At 40.5% G+C, this 14,879-nt stretch overlaps 1 protein-coding gene across 1 annotated transcript in view; it reads left to right on the top strand.

Moving 5' to 3' along the window:
* Positions 1-1,937: 1,937 nt before the first annotated feature.
* The window catches only part of LOC122876218, a 34,587-nt gene continuing 21,645 nt past the window's right edge, over positions 1,938-14,879 (top strand). Inside the window, exons 1-4 of the mRNA XM_044196254.1 lie at positions 1,938-2,093; positions 8,023-9,284; positions 12,431-12,466; positions 12,563-12,741. Of these exons, the coding sequence (XP_044052189.1) occupies positions 8,034-9,284; positions 12,431-12,466; positions 12,563-12,741 (1,466 nt within the window). The 5' untranslated portion in view covers positions 1,938-2,093; positions 8,023-8,033. The remainder of the gene's footprint in view (positions 2,094-8,022; positions 9,285-12,430; positions 12,467-12,562; positions 12,742-14,879) is intronic.

Raw genomic sequence — 14,879 nt, 5'->3', positions numbered from 1 at the left:
TAATGCATTGGATTAATGACAATTTACCAAGTAAGAACCCATTAATCCCTGAAAGTTTTTGCATCTACCTAGGGCATGCCTTGGGATGGGACACGTTAAATTGAATGAGCAAGCTCTAGGTAGAAGAAATGGCAGTTTGTAATAGCTAAACCTGAGTTTCAGATAACTTTGAGTCTGTAAAAGGTTTACCTTTGTATACCTTGTGAAGAGTCTTGTAACCTGAGGGAGCATAGGGGGGTAATCTGGCCCTGATCTAGGGTCCAACACAGGAGTTGTGGGAGCGTCTAGCAGCTACCAGCAGTTGTTTATCTAAGTTAAGGACATTAACTGATTCATTAGCATCCTTCACAACTAAACACATATGTTAAGTTGCTGAAAATAAAAAAGCAAATCAGGAGAGGTTATATTTCTTCTTCTCACTAAATCCATGTACTGAACAGTAACTAGTATGATGTACTTACTTTATGTATTCTGCCCTCAGCTATTGCAGTCATTTGAAATAGAGCATCTTTATAAAAATAAATTACAGACATCTCTATTTTGTCTAGATGAAGTCCACAAATTCTCAGAATTTTGTCTTGATAACTGAATTTTTGACACTAGTTTGAAATCTGCCTTTAAGCCGCTGTCACAACCCTGGTGGTTGCATAAGTCTTAGGGTGAAGCCACCGCTGATTTTCTTGTTTCTGCGGGTAGCTCAATGTGATCATGATGTATCATTGGTGATAAAGGTTGTGAGTTCAAGACCTGTTTTTTTAAGGTCAATTTTACATAAATGCTCATAAATAAAAAAATTTAAAATAAATCAAAATTGGCTCAAGCTATTGTAACCAAACTTGCACGTGTTTGGATGCTAGGTCTGGACTTTGCTGAGCAGTTTCTACCACTAGGACAAAATGTTTATCTCATAAATCGGCTGCATGGATTTGTACAAAACTCGGTTTGCACGCTCTAGGGTCACGTCTCAGTCGATGCATAAAGTTTGGTAATGATTGATTTAAGTGGGTGTGGCTTATTACAACAAATGTAAATTTCTAGACATGTTACATTTCAAACTTCAAAACATCACACGTAGGTCATAGAGAGCTGGATTTTTTTAAACACATCAACTGAATTGTGATAATACTTTGCCTCACTGCAACCTATGGTCAATTCAGAAGTCCATCACACTATATTTTTCAAAATATGCTAAATTAATTCACATCTATATCTCCACAGGTCTTCATGCAAATGCTACCAAAATTGACACAGACATTCACTAGATGGCAGACATCAAATGTTTCAAATTGTGTTCAGATTGGTCAAACAGTGAGTCTGCAGTGATATTCCGTATCTTGCTGTAATTTGTTCTGTTTGCGCAACATTTAGTTTTTTGCTCAGTGTTGGATCAAAAATCACCAAAATACACCCTAAACCAGCAGTATGATGTGTGATTTTTCTCAGAATTTTCTCACCAACATTTTGACTGTTGTAAGAGTTTTTTTTTAATCAGACAAAAAAAAAATTTCCCTCAACTTGTGAGAAGGTGTATTGCAAGTACATTTCACAAGTGGTGCAGTCAGTAAGTCACATCCTCTGTAGTGCAAAGGTCCAGGGTTTGAATCCTGGAGGGGGGGCAGACTTAGTTGCCAACATTGTGGCAATCTTTGCATTTTTGTGTCTTCTCAAGTGCTCATTATTCAATGCAAGACCCGCGCTCTTTAATATTACCGTTCAATATTTAGATTGATGTGCATTTTCATAAAGTGTGTACAACCTAATATTAATAAGAAGTAGAAGAGCGAGAGATTGTTTGCAGCAATCACACTAATGAATACATATCAGCCTACCCGTTCCAGATATAAAGCAACACACCAATTTAATGAACAAATCTTGTTTTAAGAATTGGAAAATAGGATGTCGGACGTTAGAGGAGGAAGTGAACGCATCATTAGGCAGGTCAGACTGGCCAGGTGAGTTTCCCCGCGGTAATGGTAATTCATGTTAATGCCTGATCTGAGATCAGTGTGAGAGTGGCGAAGAACAAAGAGAGGGTGACATTCAAGATGTTGCTACCTGTTCACTGAGAAAAATAGACGGAGAATTATCAGCAGGTAGGTCGAATTAGTTGTCATTTTCACTTGTGATGACTTGAAAATAGATTTTAACATGTAAAACAGACGAACGACATATGTTGCCGTTGTTGTGTTTCTCAATATAAACTGTAGCGCTTTGTTTTTATTTATTTTATCCAGTTTTTACCATGTTACAATGGAAGTGGCTACATGCAGAGACGCATGTTTTCTACCAGCGCTAAAAGGCTTTAATGCATGCTAATATTTAAACAGGCTTTTTACAACTTCAGTAAATGTTTGAACAAGTTTTTTAACAGTAAGCCAACATATACCGGTCAACATTAAATGTGTAGGCTAGGCGGTTTGAATTAGCGTATAGCCTAAATAAGATTTAGCACTTCTATAGCCTATCCTCGACCCACATAAGACCACCGACCGTAAGAAGATTTTGTCCCAGGGATCTATAGGATATGCTAGCATTCTGTCTGATTATCATATACTTAAACAGATGTTGTAGAAAAGGTTTCAATCGTAGTCATCTGGACACTGTTTTCAGAATCAAGACGTTTCGGCTCCCATCCGGAAGTCATTCTCAATTGTGGGAAGGTGTAATCCCTCATTCCTCCAGGAGTGTTCTATTGGAGAAAGGGTTTCAGTCGTAGTCATCTGGACACTGTTTTCAGAATCAACAATAGGCCTGATTACTGATTACTGGTCCATCATGGAAACAATTAGGTCAGTTTCAGGTGAAACTAGAGTAATCAACAAATACTCAGGTAGACTCCTTCCTGATGGCAGGGCTTAAGTAACACAGAGTAGCTTAAATTTCTGAGTTCCCGGTCCATTTTTCACAATTGAGAATGATTTCCGGATGGGAGCCAAAACGTCTTGATTCTGAAAACAGTGTCCAGATGACTATGATTGAAACCTTCTCTAGATGAAACATTCCTGGACGAATGAGGGACTACACCATCTTAAACAGATGTTCCTAACTTGGCTTGTTACCCCTTAAAATCAAGTAATGTATACTTGTGACTCCTCCTCACAGGTTAGTTAGTTTCGTTTATTATTCTCTCGGAAATTCTCTTTGTGTCTGTGGCAACTGTCAGACAAATACAACCACAACAAAATACATTTACAGTTACAGTTAACGGCAGACAGCAAAGTGCTCCACAACATCACCGAAAATCAACCAATAACTAAAGAGTGATTTTTCCTTCTCATATTGTTTCATTTGAATGATTTTTAGGCCTAAAAGGGTAAAAGTATCCAGTGTTTTAAACAGTAAAAAAATCAGAAAAGTCAGAAAAAAATAAATATAATTTTGTTTAACACAAATATTTTTTTTCTTTCTTTCTTATGCCTTTTAATAAGCTTGTTATTAAAAAAAAAATCTTAGATCCCTGTACTAAATAAATTATATAGCCTACAACAAAAATCTCTATCTTAATCAATCAATTTAGTCTATTACTGAGTCCTGAAATCTTACCTTAAAACAAGTGGAAAACGTATTCCTAATGCAATGATCTGCATTATTCTATGACGTTTATATAAATTTACTGAAAGCAATGGAAACAATTGGAATTATCACTTAATTGTTTGGAATTGTTTTTAACTATACAGTTAGACTATACATTGTCCAACTAGGATCATTTATTGTCAGTTGAGTCATAGTAAGTTTAGCTGTTCTCATCATTTGCCGGGTCACCATAAATCATAATTACATTTACTTAATTTGGTAGATGCTTTCGGTGTTATATTTGATATTTCTTATTATTGCTTACACAGAATTCAAAGTTGTGGAAATTCAATTCACTTTTATTTATATAGTGCCAATTCATAACAGAAGTTATCTCATTGCACTTTTCTGATAGGTCTAGACCGGAATCTTTATAATATTATTTACAGAGACCCAACAAATCCCACAGAGAGAGATATTAATATAGGAATGATAGGAATGATAATTATAGTAATAAGACTAATAATAACAATTGTAGTAGCAGTTATCGAGCAGGAACACAGGGGCAGCAGGTGGCCCACAATCAAAGATCCAGACTCTGCAGCTCCGGAGGCATAAATACCTGCTGAAAGCGACAGGAGGAGAGAGACGAAAAAGCACAAAACTACAGGGTAGAGAGAAGATGTCGAGTTAGTAACATGCATTAATGGCATGAGAATGCATACAGATGGAGAGGGAGAGAGGAGCTCAGTGCATCATGGGAAGTCTCCTGGCAGTCTAGGCCTACAGCACCATAACTAAAGGATGGTTCAGGACTCACCCAAGACAACCCTAACTATAAGCTTTATCAAAGAGGAAAGTCTTAAGCCTATTCTTAAATGTGGAGATGGTGTCTGCCTCCTAAACCCAAACTGGGATCTGATTTCGCAGGAGAGGAGCTTGATAACTGAAGGCTCTGGCTCCCATTCTACTTTTGGAGACTCTAGGAACCACAAGTAACCCTGCATTCTGGGAGTGCAGTGTACTAGTGGGGTAGTAAGGAATTATGAGCTCTTTAAGATACAATGGTGCCTGACCATTAAGAACTTTGTAGGTGAGGAGAAGGATTTTACAGGGAGTGCAGAGAGGCTTATATTGGATATAATGGATAATTGGATAAATATGATCTCTTTTTCTTGTCAGTACACATGTCACAGCATTCTGGATCAACAGGAGAGTCTTAAGGGACTTGTGTGGGCACCCTGATAATAAGAAGTTGCAATAATCCAGTCTAGAAGTAACAAATGCATGCACTAGTTTTTCTGCATCATTTTGAGACAGGATGGGCCTGACTTTTGCAATGTTACAGTGGTGTGCAAAAGTGTTTTATTATTTTTTTGCATGTTTGTCACACTTTAATGTTTCAGATCATCAAACAAATTTAAATATTAGTCAGAGATAACACCTAATAACTGGTTGGGCCACCCTTAGCAGCAACAACTGCAATCAAGCGTTTGCGATAACTTGCAATGAGTCTTACAGCTCTGTGGAGGAATTTTGGCCCACTCATCTTTGCAGAATTGTTGTAATTCAGCCACATTAGAGGGCACAGCATCTCAATAGGATTCAGGTCAGGACTTTGACTAGGCCGCTCCAAAGTCTTCATTTTGTTCCTCTTCTTCATCTGTCAGCCTCACTAGAATGCTGTATCAAGTTCCCATCTGAATCCATATAAGGTTTGGCTATTATGCAACAGATGTTGAATAAACATTTGCAAACAGTTGCTCAACTTTTCTCCACTAGGCCACTCCAAATTCTTCATTTTGTTCTTCTTCAGCCATTCAGAGACCCCACAACAACATCCAAAGAATTGCAGGCCTCACTTGCCTCAGTTAAGGTCAGTGTTCATGACTCCACCACAAGAAAGAGACTGGGCAAAAATGGCCTGCATGGCAGAGTTCCAAGACGAAAACCACTGCTGAGCAAAAAGAACATTAAGGCTTGTCTCATTTTTGCCAGAAAACATCTTGATGATCCCCAAGACTTTTGGGAAAATATTCTGTAGACTGATGAGGCAAAAGTTGAACTTTTTGGAAGGTGTGTGTCCCATTACATCTGGCGTAACACCGCTTTTCAGAAAAAGAACATCATACCAACAGTAAAATATGGTGGTGGTAGTGTGATGGTCTGAGGCTGTTTTGCTGCTTCAGGACCTGGAAGACTTGCTGTGATAAATGGAACCATGAATTCTGCTGTCTACCAAAAACTCCTGAAGGAGAATGTCCGGCCATCTGTTCTTGACCTCAAGCTGAAGCGAACTTGGGTTCTGCAGCAGGACAATGATCCAAAACACACCAGCAAGTCCAAATCTGAATGGCTGAAGAAGAACAAAATGAAGACTTTGGAGTGGCCTAGTCAAAGTCCTGACCTGAATCCTATTGAGATGCTGTGGCATGACCTTAAAAAGGCAGTTCATGCTCGAAAACCCTCCAATGTGGCTGAATTACAACAATTCTGCAAAGATGAGTGGGTCAAAATTCCTCCACAGCGCTGTAAAAGACTCATTGCAAGTTATCGCAAACGCTTGATTGCAGTTGTTGCTGCTAAGGGTGGCCCAACCAGTTATTAGTTTTAGGGGGCAATCACTTTTTCACACAGGGCCATGTAGGTTTGGATTTTGTTTTCCCTTAATAATAACAACCTTCATTTAAAAACTGAAACATCTGAAACATTAAAGTGTGACAAACATGCAAAAAAAAAAAGAAATCAGGAAGGGGGCAAACACCTTTGCACACCACTGTATGTAGGTGAAAGAAAGCAGTTTGTTTCATGTGGGAGTTAAAGTATAAATCCTGATCAAAGATAACACCAAGGTTCCTTTCGGTGGTGCTGGAGGCTAGGGCAATGCTATTTAGAGCAACTATATCTTTAGATAATGTGTCTCTGAGGTGTTTGGGGCCAAGTACAATAACTTCAGTTTTGTCAGAGTTTAACATCAGAAAATTGCAGGTCATCCAGGTTATGTCCTTAAGGCATGCTTGAAGTTTAGCTAACTGGTTAGTTTCATGTGGCTTGATCGATAGATATAATTGGGTACCATCCGCATAACAATGAAAGTTTATGGAGTGTTTCCTAATAATATTGCCTAAAGGAAGCATATATATAAGGTGAATAGAATCGGTCCAAGCACATTACCTTGTGGAACTCCGTGACTAAATTTGGCGTGCATGGAGGGCTCACCGTTAACGTGTACAAACTGAGATCGATCTGATAGATAGGATTTAAACCAGCTTAGTGCAGTTTCTTTAATGCCAATTGAATGTTCCAGTCTCTGTAATAGGATGTGATGGTCAATGTTGTCGAATGCAGCACTAAGTTCTATCAGGACAGAGACAAGCTCATTGTCTGATGCAATTAGAAGGTCATTTGTAATTTTCACCAGTGCTGTCTCTGTGCTATGATGCACTCTAAATCTTGACTGAAAATCCTCAAATAAACTATTGTTATTTAGACAGTCACACAACTGATTGGCAACTGCTTTCTCAAGGATCTTAGAGAGAAAGGGAAGGTTAGATATAGGTCTATACTTGGCTAAAACCCCTGGATCAAGAGTGGGCTTTTTAAGAAGAGGTTTAATTACAGCTACTTTAAAGGATTGTGGATTGTACAGCCTGTTAATAAAGACAGATTGATCATATCCAGTCAAGAAGTGCTAACTAAGGGTAAAACGTCTTTAAGTAGCCTAGTTGGAATGGGGGTCTAAGAGACAGGTTGATGGCTTAGATGAATTAATCGTCAAAGTTAGTTGAAGAAGGTCGATAGGAGCAAAGCAGTTTAAATATATATCAGGTTTTACAGCTGTTTCTAAGGTTCCTGTGTTTGAAGATAAATCAGTACCAGTTGAGGGCAGGACGTGATGATTTTTTTCTCTAATTATTAAAATTGTATCATTAATGAAGCTCATGAAGTCGTTACTACTGAGGGCTATAGGAATACATGGCTCAATAGAGCTGTGATTCTCTGTCAGCCTGGCTACAGTGCTGAAAAGAAACCTGGGGTTGTTTTTTATTTTCCTTTTTTATTCATTTTGTTTTCACTTTATTATTCAGTCCCTGAAAAATTCCGAGATGTGGGCAGCGATGGGTCAGTTCACCCAAATTGTAATTTTTTGATACAATGGACATGAATGGATCTTCATTTGTGGGGCTCGCAGCATTCAAAAATGACATTTAAAAAATTCAGTAGCATCATATCTTTTACAGCAACAGTTTCTCTGGATAATCCACAGACCTTGCTGTAGACAGTTTTTATAGGGACTATTTCTTTCATAGAAAGTAGTTCCAATGAAGTGAAGACAATGAAAATGCATAGAAGCCAGCTTTTTTCATGTTGCACTCCTGAGGAATGAAAAAGAAATAGCAGCAGACCCAAATTTTAATAAACCAGAATTATGCTTTAAAGCCAGTGTAGGTCCATCTGTTGACAGTAGACTCTTTTAATCCTCGTTGTTTCTCTCTGTGGCAAGCACAGTCCAGGTCCCGATGTCTTCAGGAGGAATTGGTTCTGTCACCAGGTTCGACTGGATGCAGGAGATCCCACATTATGACCAGGTCCCTGTGGGCTCCTTATGGAGGGACCCAGATCTCCCTCTGCCCCCGGCATCCTTACATGGAACAGTGCCTGCCGCCAGCTTAGACCCCCTTCCCCCTCCCCCTCTACCAGAACAGCCAGCTGTTGGGCCTGAATCCTTCTACCCCCCCAGCGATGATGAGCCAATGGAGGGCGACTGTGATGCCATGGACATTAAGCCGATCCGCCGCTTCATCCCAGACTCTGTCAAGAACTTCTTCCGTGGCAACAGCGGTAACCGTAGCAGCAAGGGTTGGTCCATCACACCTTCTCCACCACCTCTACCTGCCCCTCACTCCCCTGACCCCTCGTCCAGGAAGAGCTGGAACTGCCACACCACAGCGGGAATCCCGTGCTCACCTCCCCACTCCACTCCTCCATCTCCGTCCCTTCCCGGCTCTTATCGAGACCCCTACGGCGGCTCTGGGGGCAGCAACATCTCTCAGAAGGAGCGAGACGGGCTGCTGCTGGGTGCTGAAGCCCTTGACTCTGCATCCGCAGTGCCCACCAATCTCTCAGCCCTGACCTACCTGGAGCGGGTGGAGGAGTACCACCAGCGCTACGCCTACATGAAGTCCTGGGCTGGCCTGCTGAGGATCCTGGGCTGTATAGAGCTGCTGCTGGGAGCTGCTGTGTTCGCCTGTGTCTGCGCTTATGTTCATAAGGACAATGAGTGGTTCAATATGTATGGATACTCCCAGCCGCAGCTGTTTGGGGGGCTTGGTGGAGGTGCTGGTGCATATGGATATGGGGGCGGTTACTACACAGGCCCCAAGACACCATTTGTCCTGGTGGTGGCTGGTCTTGCGTGGATAGTGACTGTCATTCTGGTCGTCCTTGGGATGACCATATACTACAGAGCCATCCTTCTAGACTCTTCTTGGTGGCCGCTCACAGAGTGTTCAATCAACCTAGTCTTGGCGGTGCTCTATTTGGCAGCAGGGATAGTGTATGTGAGGGACACCACTCGAGGGGGGCTGTGCAACATACCAGTCTTCAATAATGGAGTAAACGGAGCGTTCTGTCGCACAGAGGCCGGCCAGACAGCGGCCATCATCTTCCTCTTCATTACCATGGTGCTCTACTTCATCAGTGCAGGAGTGTGTCTGAAGCTGTGGAGACATGAAGCAGCCAGGAAAAGAAAGGAGGAGCTGGCACAGGAGGTCTGACACACACACACACACACACACACACGTTTGTCTTTTTATACTTGTGAGGACCTTTATTGACATAATGCTTTCCCTAGCCCCTAACATTAACCATGACAACTAACCCCAGCCCTTACTCTAATATTCTCTCTAATTCAGTAATATAACCATTTAACCTAGATATACAGTTTACTAATCTGTTAAAACATTTTAAAAATAGACCTGCAGGTGCTTTCATGGCACATAAGCTTAGAAAGAAGTGTCAGCTTCCAAGTCTACTCCGCCTCCAGAAGACCGGCCACTTTGTGCAGACTTTGCACTCTGGGCTGAGTACTACACTCTGCAACTAGATATTGGACTTCTACTTCACGGGTTTCTGTTTTTTGGGCGACTTTATAAAACCTACTGCTGACAAAGAAAGTCAACAGAGCAGACACAAACAGCCTGTCTGTCCCTGTATGATACAGTGAGAGAGAAACAGAAAGAGGCAGGCGGGGCAAGCCGGTGTGTGTACATTAATGAGACAGAGGTGTAGGTGTGTGCGTTTGTAGAGGAAAGAGAACTGAAGGGAAAAGCAAAGTGAGCAGATTAAAGTAGTTTGTGAGTAAGGGGAGAATTAAGTAGAATTTAAATGGTGAAATAAGAAATCACCTACTACAAATAGAAATATGCCCCCCTCCCCTCCCCACCACAGTTAACACTGTCATTCTGTGGGAAATACTGTATATTTGTTAAGCTCGAAGCTGCTCCCAATAACCAAGCGTAGGCTATATGGTTTAAATTGTCTCTAAGAGAGACAGTGGAATATGTTGCACATGTGCAATGAGATAACTTCTGTTATGAATTGGCGCTATATAAATAGAATTGAACATGTTGCCTGCCAATAAATAGACAGTTGTCAATTCATAATACTTTATCATCCCTTAACTTTAATACTTAAAGCCACTGGAAATTTGACTTGAAATATTAAAAATGCATATATGATATTAAAGTTGAGCGTCTCATTAAGCATCCACAAATATCTGAATGAAAATAAACGTTCATAACTGATAGAAAACCTAGTTCAAAAAACAGTTCATTTTGCTGTTTAGATTGCATTTCTCAAGACTGTGTAGACATGGCAGATCACATTTTGATTGACATCTCCCTTGGCTCCGCCTATGTCAACAACCTTTCATGGCAACAGTCACACACAGCAATGGCGCAAGCGATAATCAGCGACATCCAGCCCTACGTGTTTCAGCTTTTTGATTCGGAATCAAAGGACGAAGCAGAAGCCATGCCATCTGAAAAAGTTTCATTTTAGTTGGTCACTGAATGGTGAGTTACAAAAATCTTTGCTATCCATATTATTCCTGGGAGAGGGGGTGGAACTGATGTGGATTTTTATGATCGGTTCACAGAATTAATTGCATAAGTTTATAAAAACTTAAATGACAATATTTCAAATTTGGATTTAAACTTCTAATACTTTTTAGATGCTTACTATTATGTACATTATTATGTACATTACCATAAATTACATAGTTATAAGGCTATTGTGGATTTAGGTTTCCAGTGGCTTTAACATACAATGTTGTTAAGAAAATAGACCCCGTGATCGGTGTCAGTCGATACTGCTTCCAGAGATCGGTGATCTACCCCAAAAATCCGGATCAGAGCACCCTTATCCTCCACACTAGTGCCCAACACTAGAGTGCCCGAGGGCTGCGTGCTCAGCCCCCTCCTCTTCACGCTGTATACCCACGACTGCAATCCCCCGACATGGAGAGAACTCTGTTGTGTTGATTTTAGAAAAAAGGAGACGGAGACAGACACCCCTGTCTACATTAGTTTTAAGTTCCTGAGAATCAGCATCACAGAGAACCTGTCATGGTCTTATCCAGCAGAAGGTTGTATCTTTTAAAGGTATTTTCTACTGTCTGCCCAGAATGATAAAATGTTTTAGGTAAAAACCAACGTTTAAATCCAGTATTTCCACAGACTGTGCCAACCACTGGCCCAGCCTGCAGCACAGAAGAGCAGAGCAGAGCGGAGCGGCATCGTCTGTGGAAAGTCTCGATTCAGACATTGGTTTTGCCCATGCAAACATTTTGGCCTTGTTCTTCTTTGACTTCCAGCCCAAATCCGTTTTTTGGTGATATTTGCAAATCGGATCCAAGCCACATTTGGAGGTGGTTTGAAATGCGATTCCAATCGGATTTCTACAGATGCGTGTCAGTCTGGATGCTCTGGCCGCTCAAATCGGATTTGAGTGTCTTTTGCGTGTCTCGCAAGTGACGGAAGTGCAGCTGAGCAGAATCCATGCTGCTATTAGCAGAGCAGTATGGAAGACAACACAGAGAATAACAGTCCATGGACAGACGCTGAAATAAATTGTCTGCTGGCACGTTGGGTGAGGCTTTTGTACAGGATAACCTGGAAGGAACCTACCAGAAGCGTATGTAGTTACTGATGCCTTCCTTTCTCATCTGCAAGCAGTAAGCTACCATTCTCTGGGAATACAATCTTACCAGCGTTATTCTACTAAACATGCAGAGTAGTATCAGGGGCATTTAGCTGAAACTAAATGAAAGTGTTCAAGCACCCTCACTAGGAGAAAAGCCCCCAGCTTGTGGCCCTCAGGGTGTCAGCTGGATGTTTGTCTGTCTCAAGCTCAAATGACCTATCAAATATTTGTCAAATTCTCAACATCATTAGCTAATGCAAGGCAGTTTTATTAATATGGTACATGTCATTACAAGGAAGCTCAGTCTGCTCTACATTAAAGTACATATAGCCACAAGTAATATGTAACGAATGTAAAGAATACATTCTCGTTATTTATTAATAAATAACTACAAAAAGCCACCCACCCAGCCAAACACAGCAAAGAAGACGTTGCGTGTTATTCTTTTAAACCATTTTCTTAAACATACCATAGATTTTTTTCGACCTTCCAGTCAGTCATTGGTTTGTGTTAACTTCAGTATGATAATTAAATTGCAGAGTTGAAACTATAAGTAGTAAGTATAATGACTTGTAGGAAGTGGTCTATAACATTTAAAAACACTGAAAGGGTTAATTAAAGTAGGCCATTGAATTGTTTTCTTATAACACTTTAAACACTGAACATCTAATGAATCACTCCCCATCTCTTCTTCCCATCACAATAAACCTAGATGAAAACTATTGGATCATCAGTCCCCCTTTCTATAGTAAGTATGACGGATTCCTTTTTTAATGTTCTAGCAAACATTGAATTGCACACAGTGTACATGAACTGAGCACATGACTCTGTTTATCTACTGTAGTTGGGTCCAGCCTCCAGGGCCTCAGAGCATACTCCTCTCCCCACCATCCAGCCAGACATCATGGATGCCCCAAACAACTCTGCAGCTGCTTCTCTGATGGCGCTGGAGCCAGAGATCCTCCGAGGTCACATACCAGCTGGACACATCCCCAAACCTGTCGTTATAGCTGACTATGTGGCGTAAGTTTTACTTTCTTAGTCACATTTTACAAAAATATGTTTCCAGACACCCTGGATAACAAGATTCAAGTTTTCAAGTTTAGCCTCTCAAATATGTATACTTCATGTACATATTTGACATACAAATGAATTCTAGTAGGAAGGTCCTAGGAAAGTGGACAATCTTCAGAGAAATGTGGGGAAATCTTTGGTCGTCAATCCAAAACAGTGGTCCTAGATCACATTGTCCCAACGCTGCATGATTTAGTGCTTTAGTGACCAAAGAAAGCTTATGAAATTCAACCTTCTGACAGTATCGGAGATTTAGGACCAAAGTCTCACAACGTGACCTACGTCTAAAATCCAACCAACTGGAATACACCATGAAAAGAAACAGAATACACTGATCAATTTGACATTGTAATCATCATGTTTTGAATTAAGTAAAAATGAGGAAAGATGATGCAGATGGATGATGTGAGTTCATAGCGTGTCTCTACTTAAATATATATTTTTCTATATTGTTGGTTTGGGTCTTTTCCTGGGATTTATTGACAGTAAGAAAAATATATATTGCCAGCCTTATAGTTCATTGGGGAAATAGGTTTGGTTAATTCAAAACGATCCTAATCTAGCAATATTCTAAACCATGGCCAAGAAATCTGATTTTATTATTTTATTTTCTCAGTTTATCTGGTTTTAAAGGCAGTTTTAGTCTGTATGTACTCTTAAAGAATAGGTTCACAATTTTTCAACTCTGTCTTAAAACAATAGTCAGGTGCCTATACTGTATGTACATTGAAACCAGTTTTTCTTGTTGTAATCATTCCTCCTGTTCATATTGGCCGTTTAAGAGATTCCTTCCTAATATGCTTCCAGTAGACTGTAAGGGATGGGGGCATTACAAGTTTATTGTATGTTCGTTGATGTATGATGAAGTGTTCCTTTTTCTGATAAGTTTGGTTTTAATTAGCTATTTGATGCTATAAAAACGGGGTTTCACATCATGATTGATGTATGCCCTCAACCGGTACCAATTTCAAACACAGGAACCTTAGAAACAGCTGTAAAACCTGATATATATTTAAACTGCTTTTCTCCTATCGATATTCTTCAACTAACTTCAACGATTAATTCATCTAAGCCATCAACCTGTCTCTTCGACCCCATTCCAATTAGGCTGCTTAAAGATATGATCAATCTGTCTTTATTAACAGGCTATGTACCTGTACAGTGCTTTAAAGTAGCTGTAATTAAACCTCCTCTTAAAAAGCCCACTCTTGATCCAGGGGTTTCAGCCAACTGTAGACCTATATCTAATCCTCCCTTTTTCTCTAAGATCCTTGAGAAAGCAGTTGCCAATCAGTTGTGTGACTTCCTAATAACAATAGTTTATTTGAGGATTTTCAGTCAGGATTTAGTGCATCATAGTACAGAGATAGCACTGGTGAAAATTACCTTCTAATTGCATCAGACAATGGGCTTGTCTCTGTACTTGTCTTGATAGAACTTAGTGCTGCATTTGACAACATTGACCATCACATCCTATTACAGAGACTGGAACATTCATTTGGCATTGAAGGAACCGCACTACGCTGGTTTAAAGCCTATCTATCAGATCGATCTCAGTTTGTACATGTTAACGGTGAATCCTCCATGCACGCCAAAGTTAGTCACAGAGTATCATCTTAAAGAGCTCATAATACCTTACTACCCCACTAGAACACTGCGCTCCCAGAATGCAGGGTTACTTGTCAGCCAGAGCCTTCAGTTATCAAGCTCCTCTCCTGTAGAATCAGATCCCAGTTTGGGTTCGGGAGGCAGACTCCACGTTTAAGAGTAGGCTTAAGACTTTCCTCTTTGATAAAGCTTATAATCAGGGATGGCTTGGATGAGTCCTGAACCATCTCTTAGTTATGGTTCTATAGGCCTAGACTGCCGGGAGACTTCCCATGATACACCTCTCTCCTCTCTCTGCCTTTCCCTCTCCATCTGTATGCATTTTTATCCCATTGCTGCATGTTACTAACTCGACATCTTCTCTCTCCCGTAGTTTTGTGCTTTTTCGTCTCTCTTCTCTCTCCTTCTGTCGCTTTAAGCAGGTATTTCTACCTTCAGAGCTGCAGAGACTGGATCTTTGGTTGTGGCCCACCTGCTCC

Source organism: Siniperca chuatsi, linkage group LG5 (assembly GCF_020085105.1).
Source record: "Siniperca chuatsi isolate FFG_IHB_CAS linkage group LG5, ASM2008510v1, whole genome shotgun sequence".
Taxonomy (NCBI): Eukaryota; Metazoa; Chordata; class Actinopteri; order Centrarchiformes; family Sinipercidae; genus Siniperca; species Siniperca chuatsi.
Note: the sequence above shows the minus strand (reverse complement) of the source record. Positions and strands in the feature narration are given on the sequence as shown.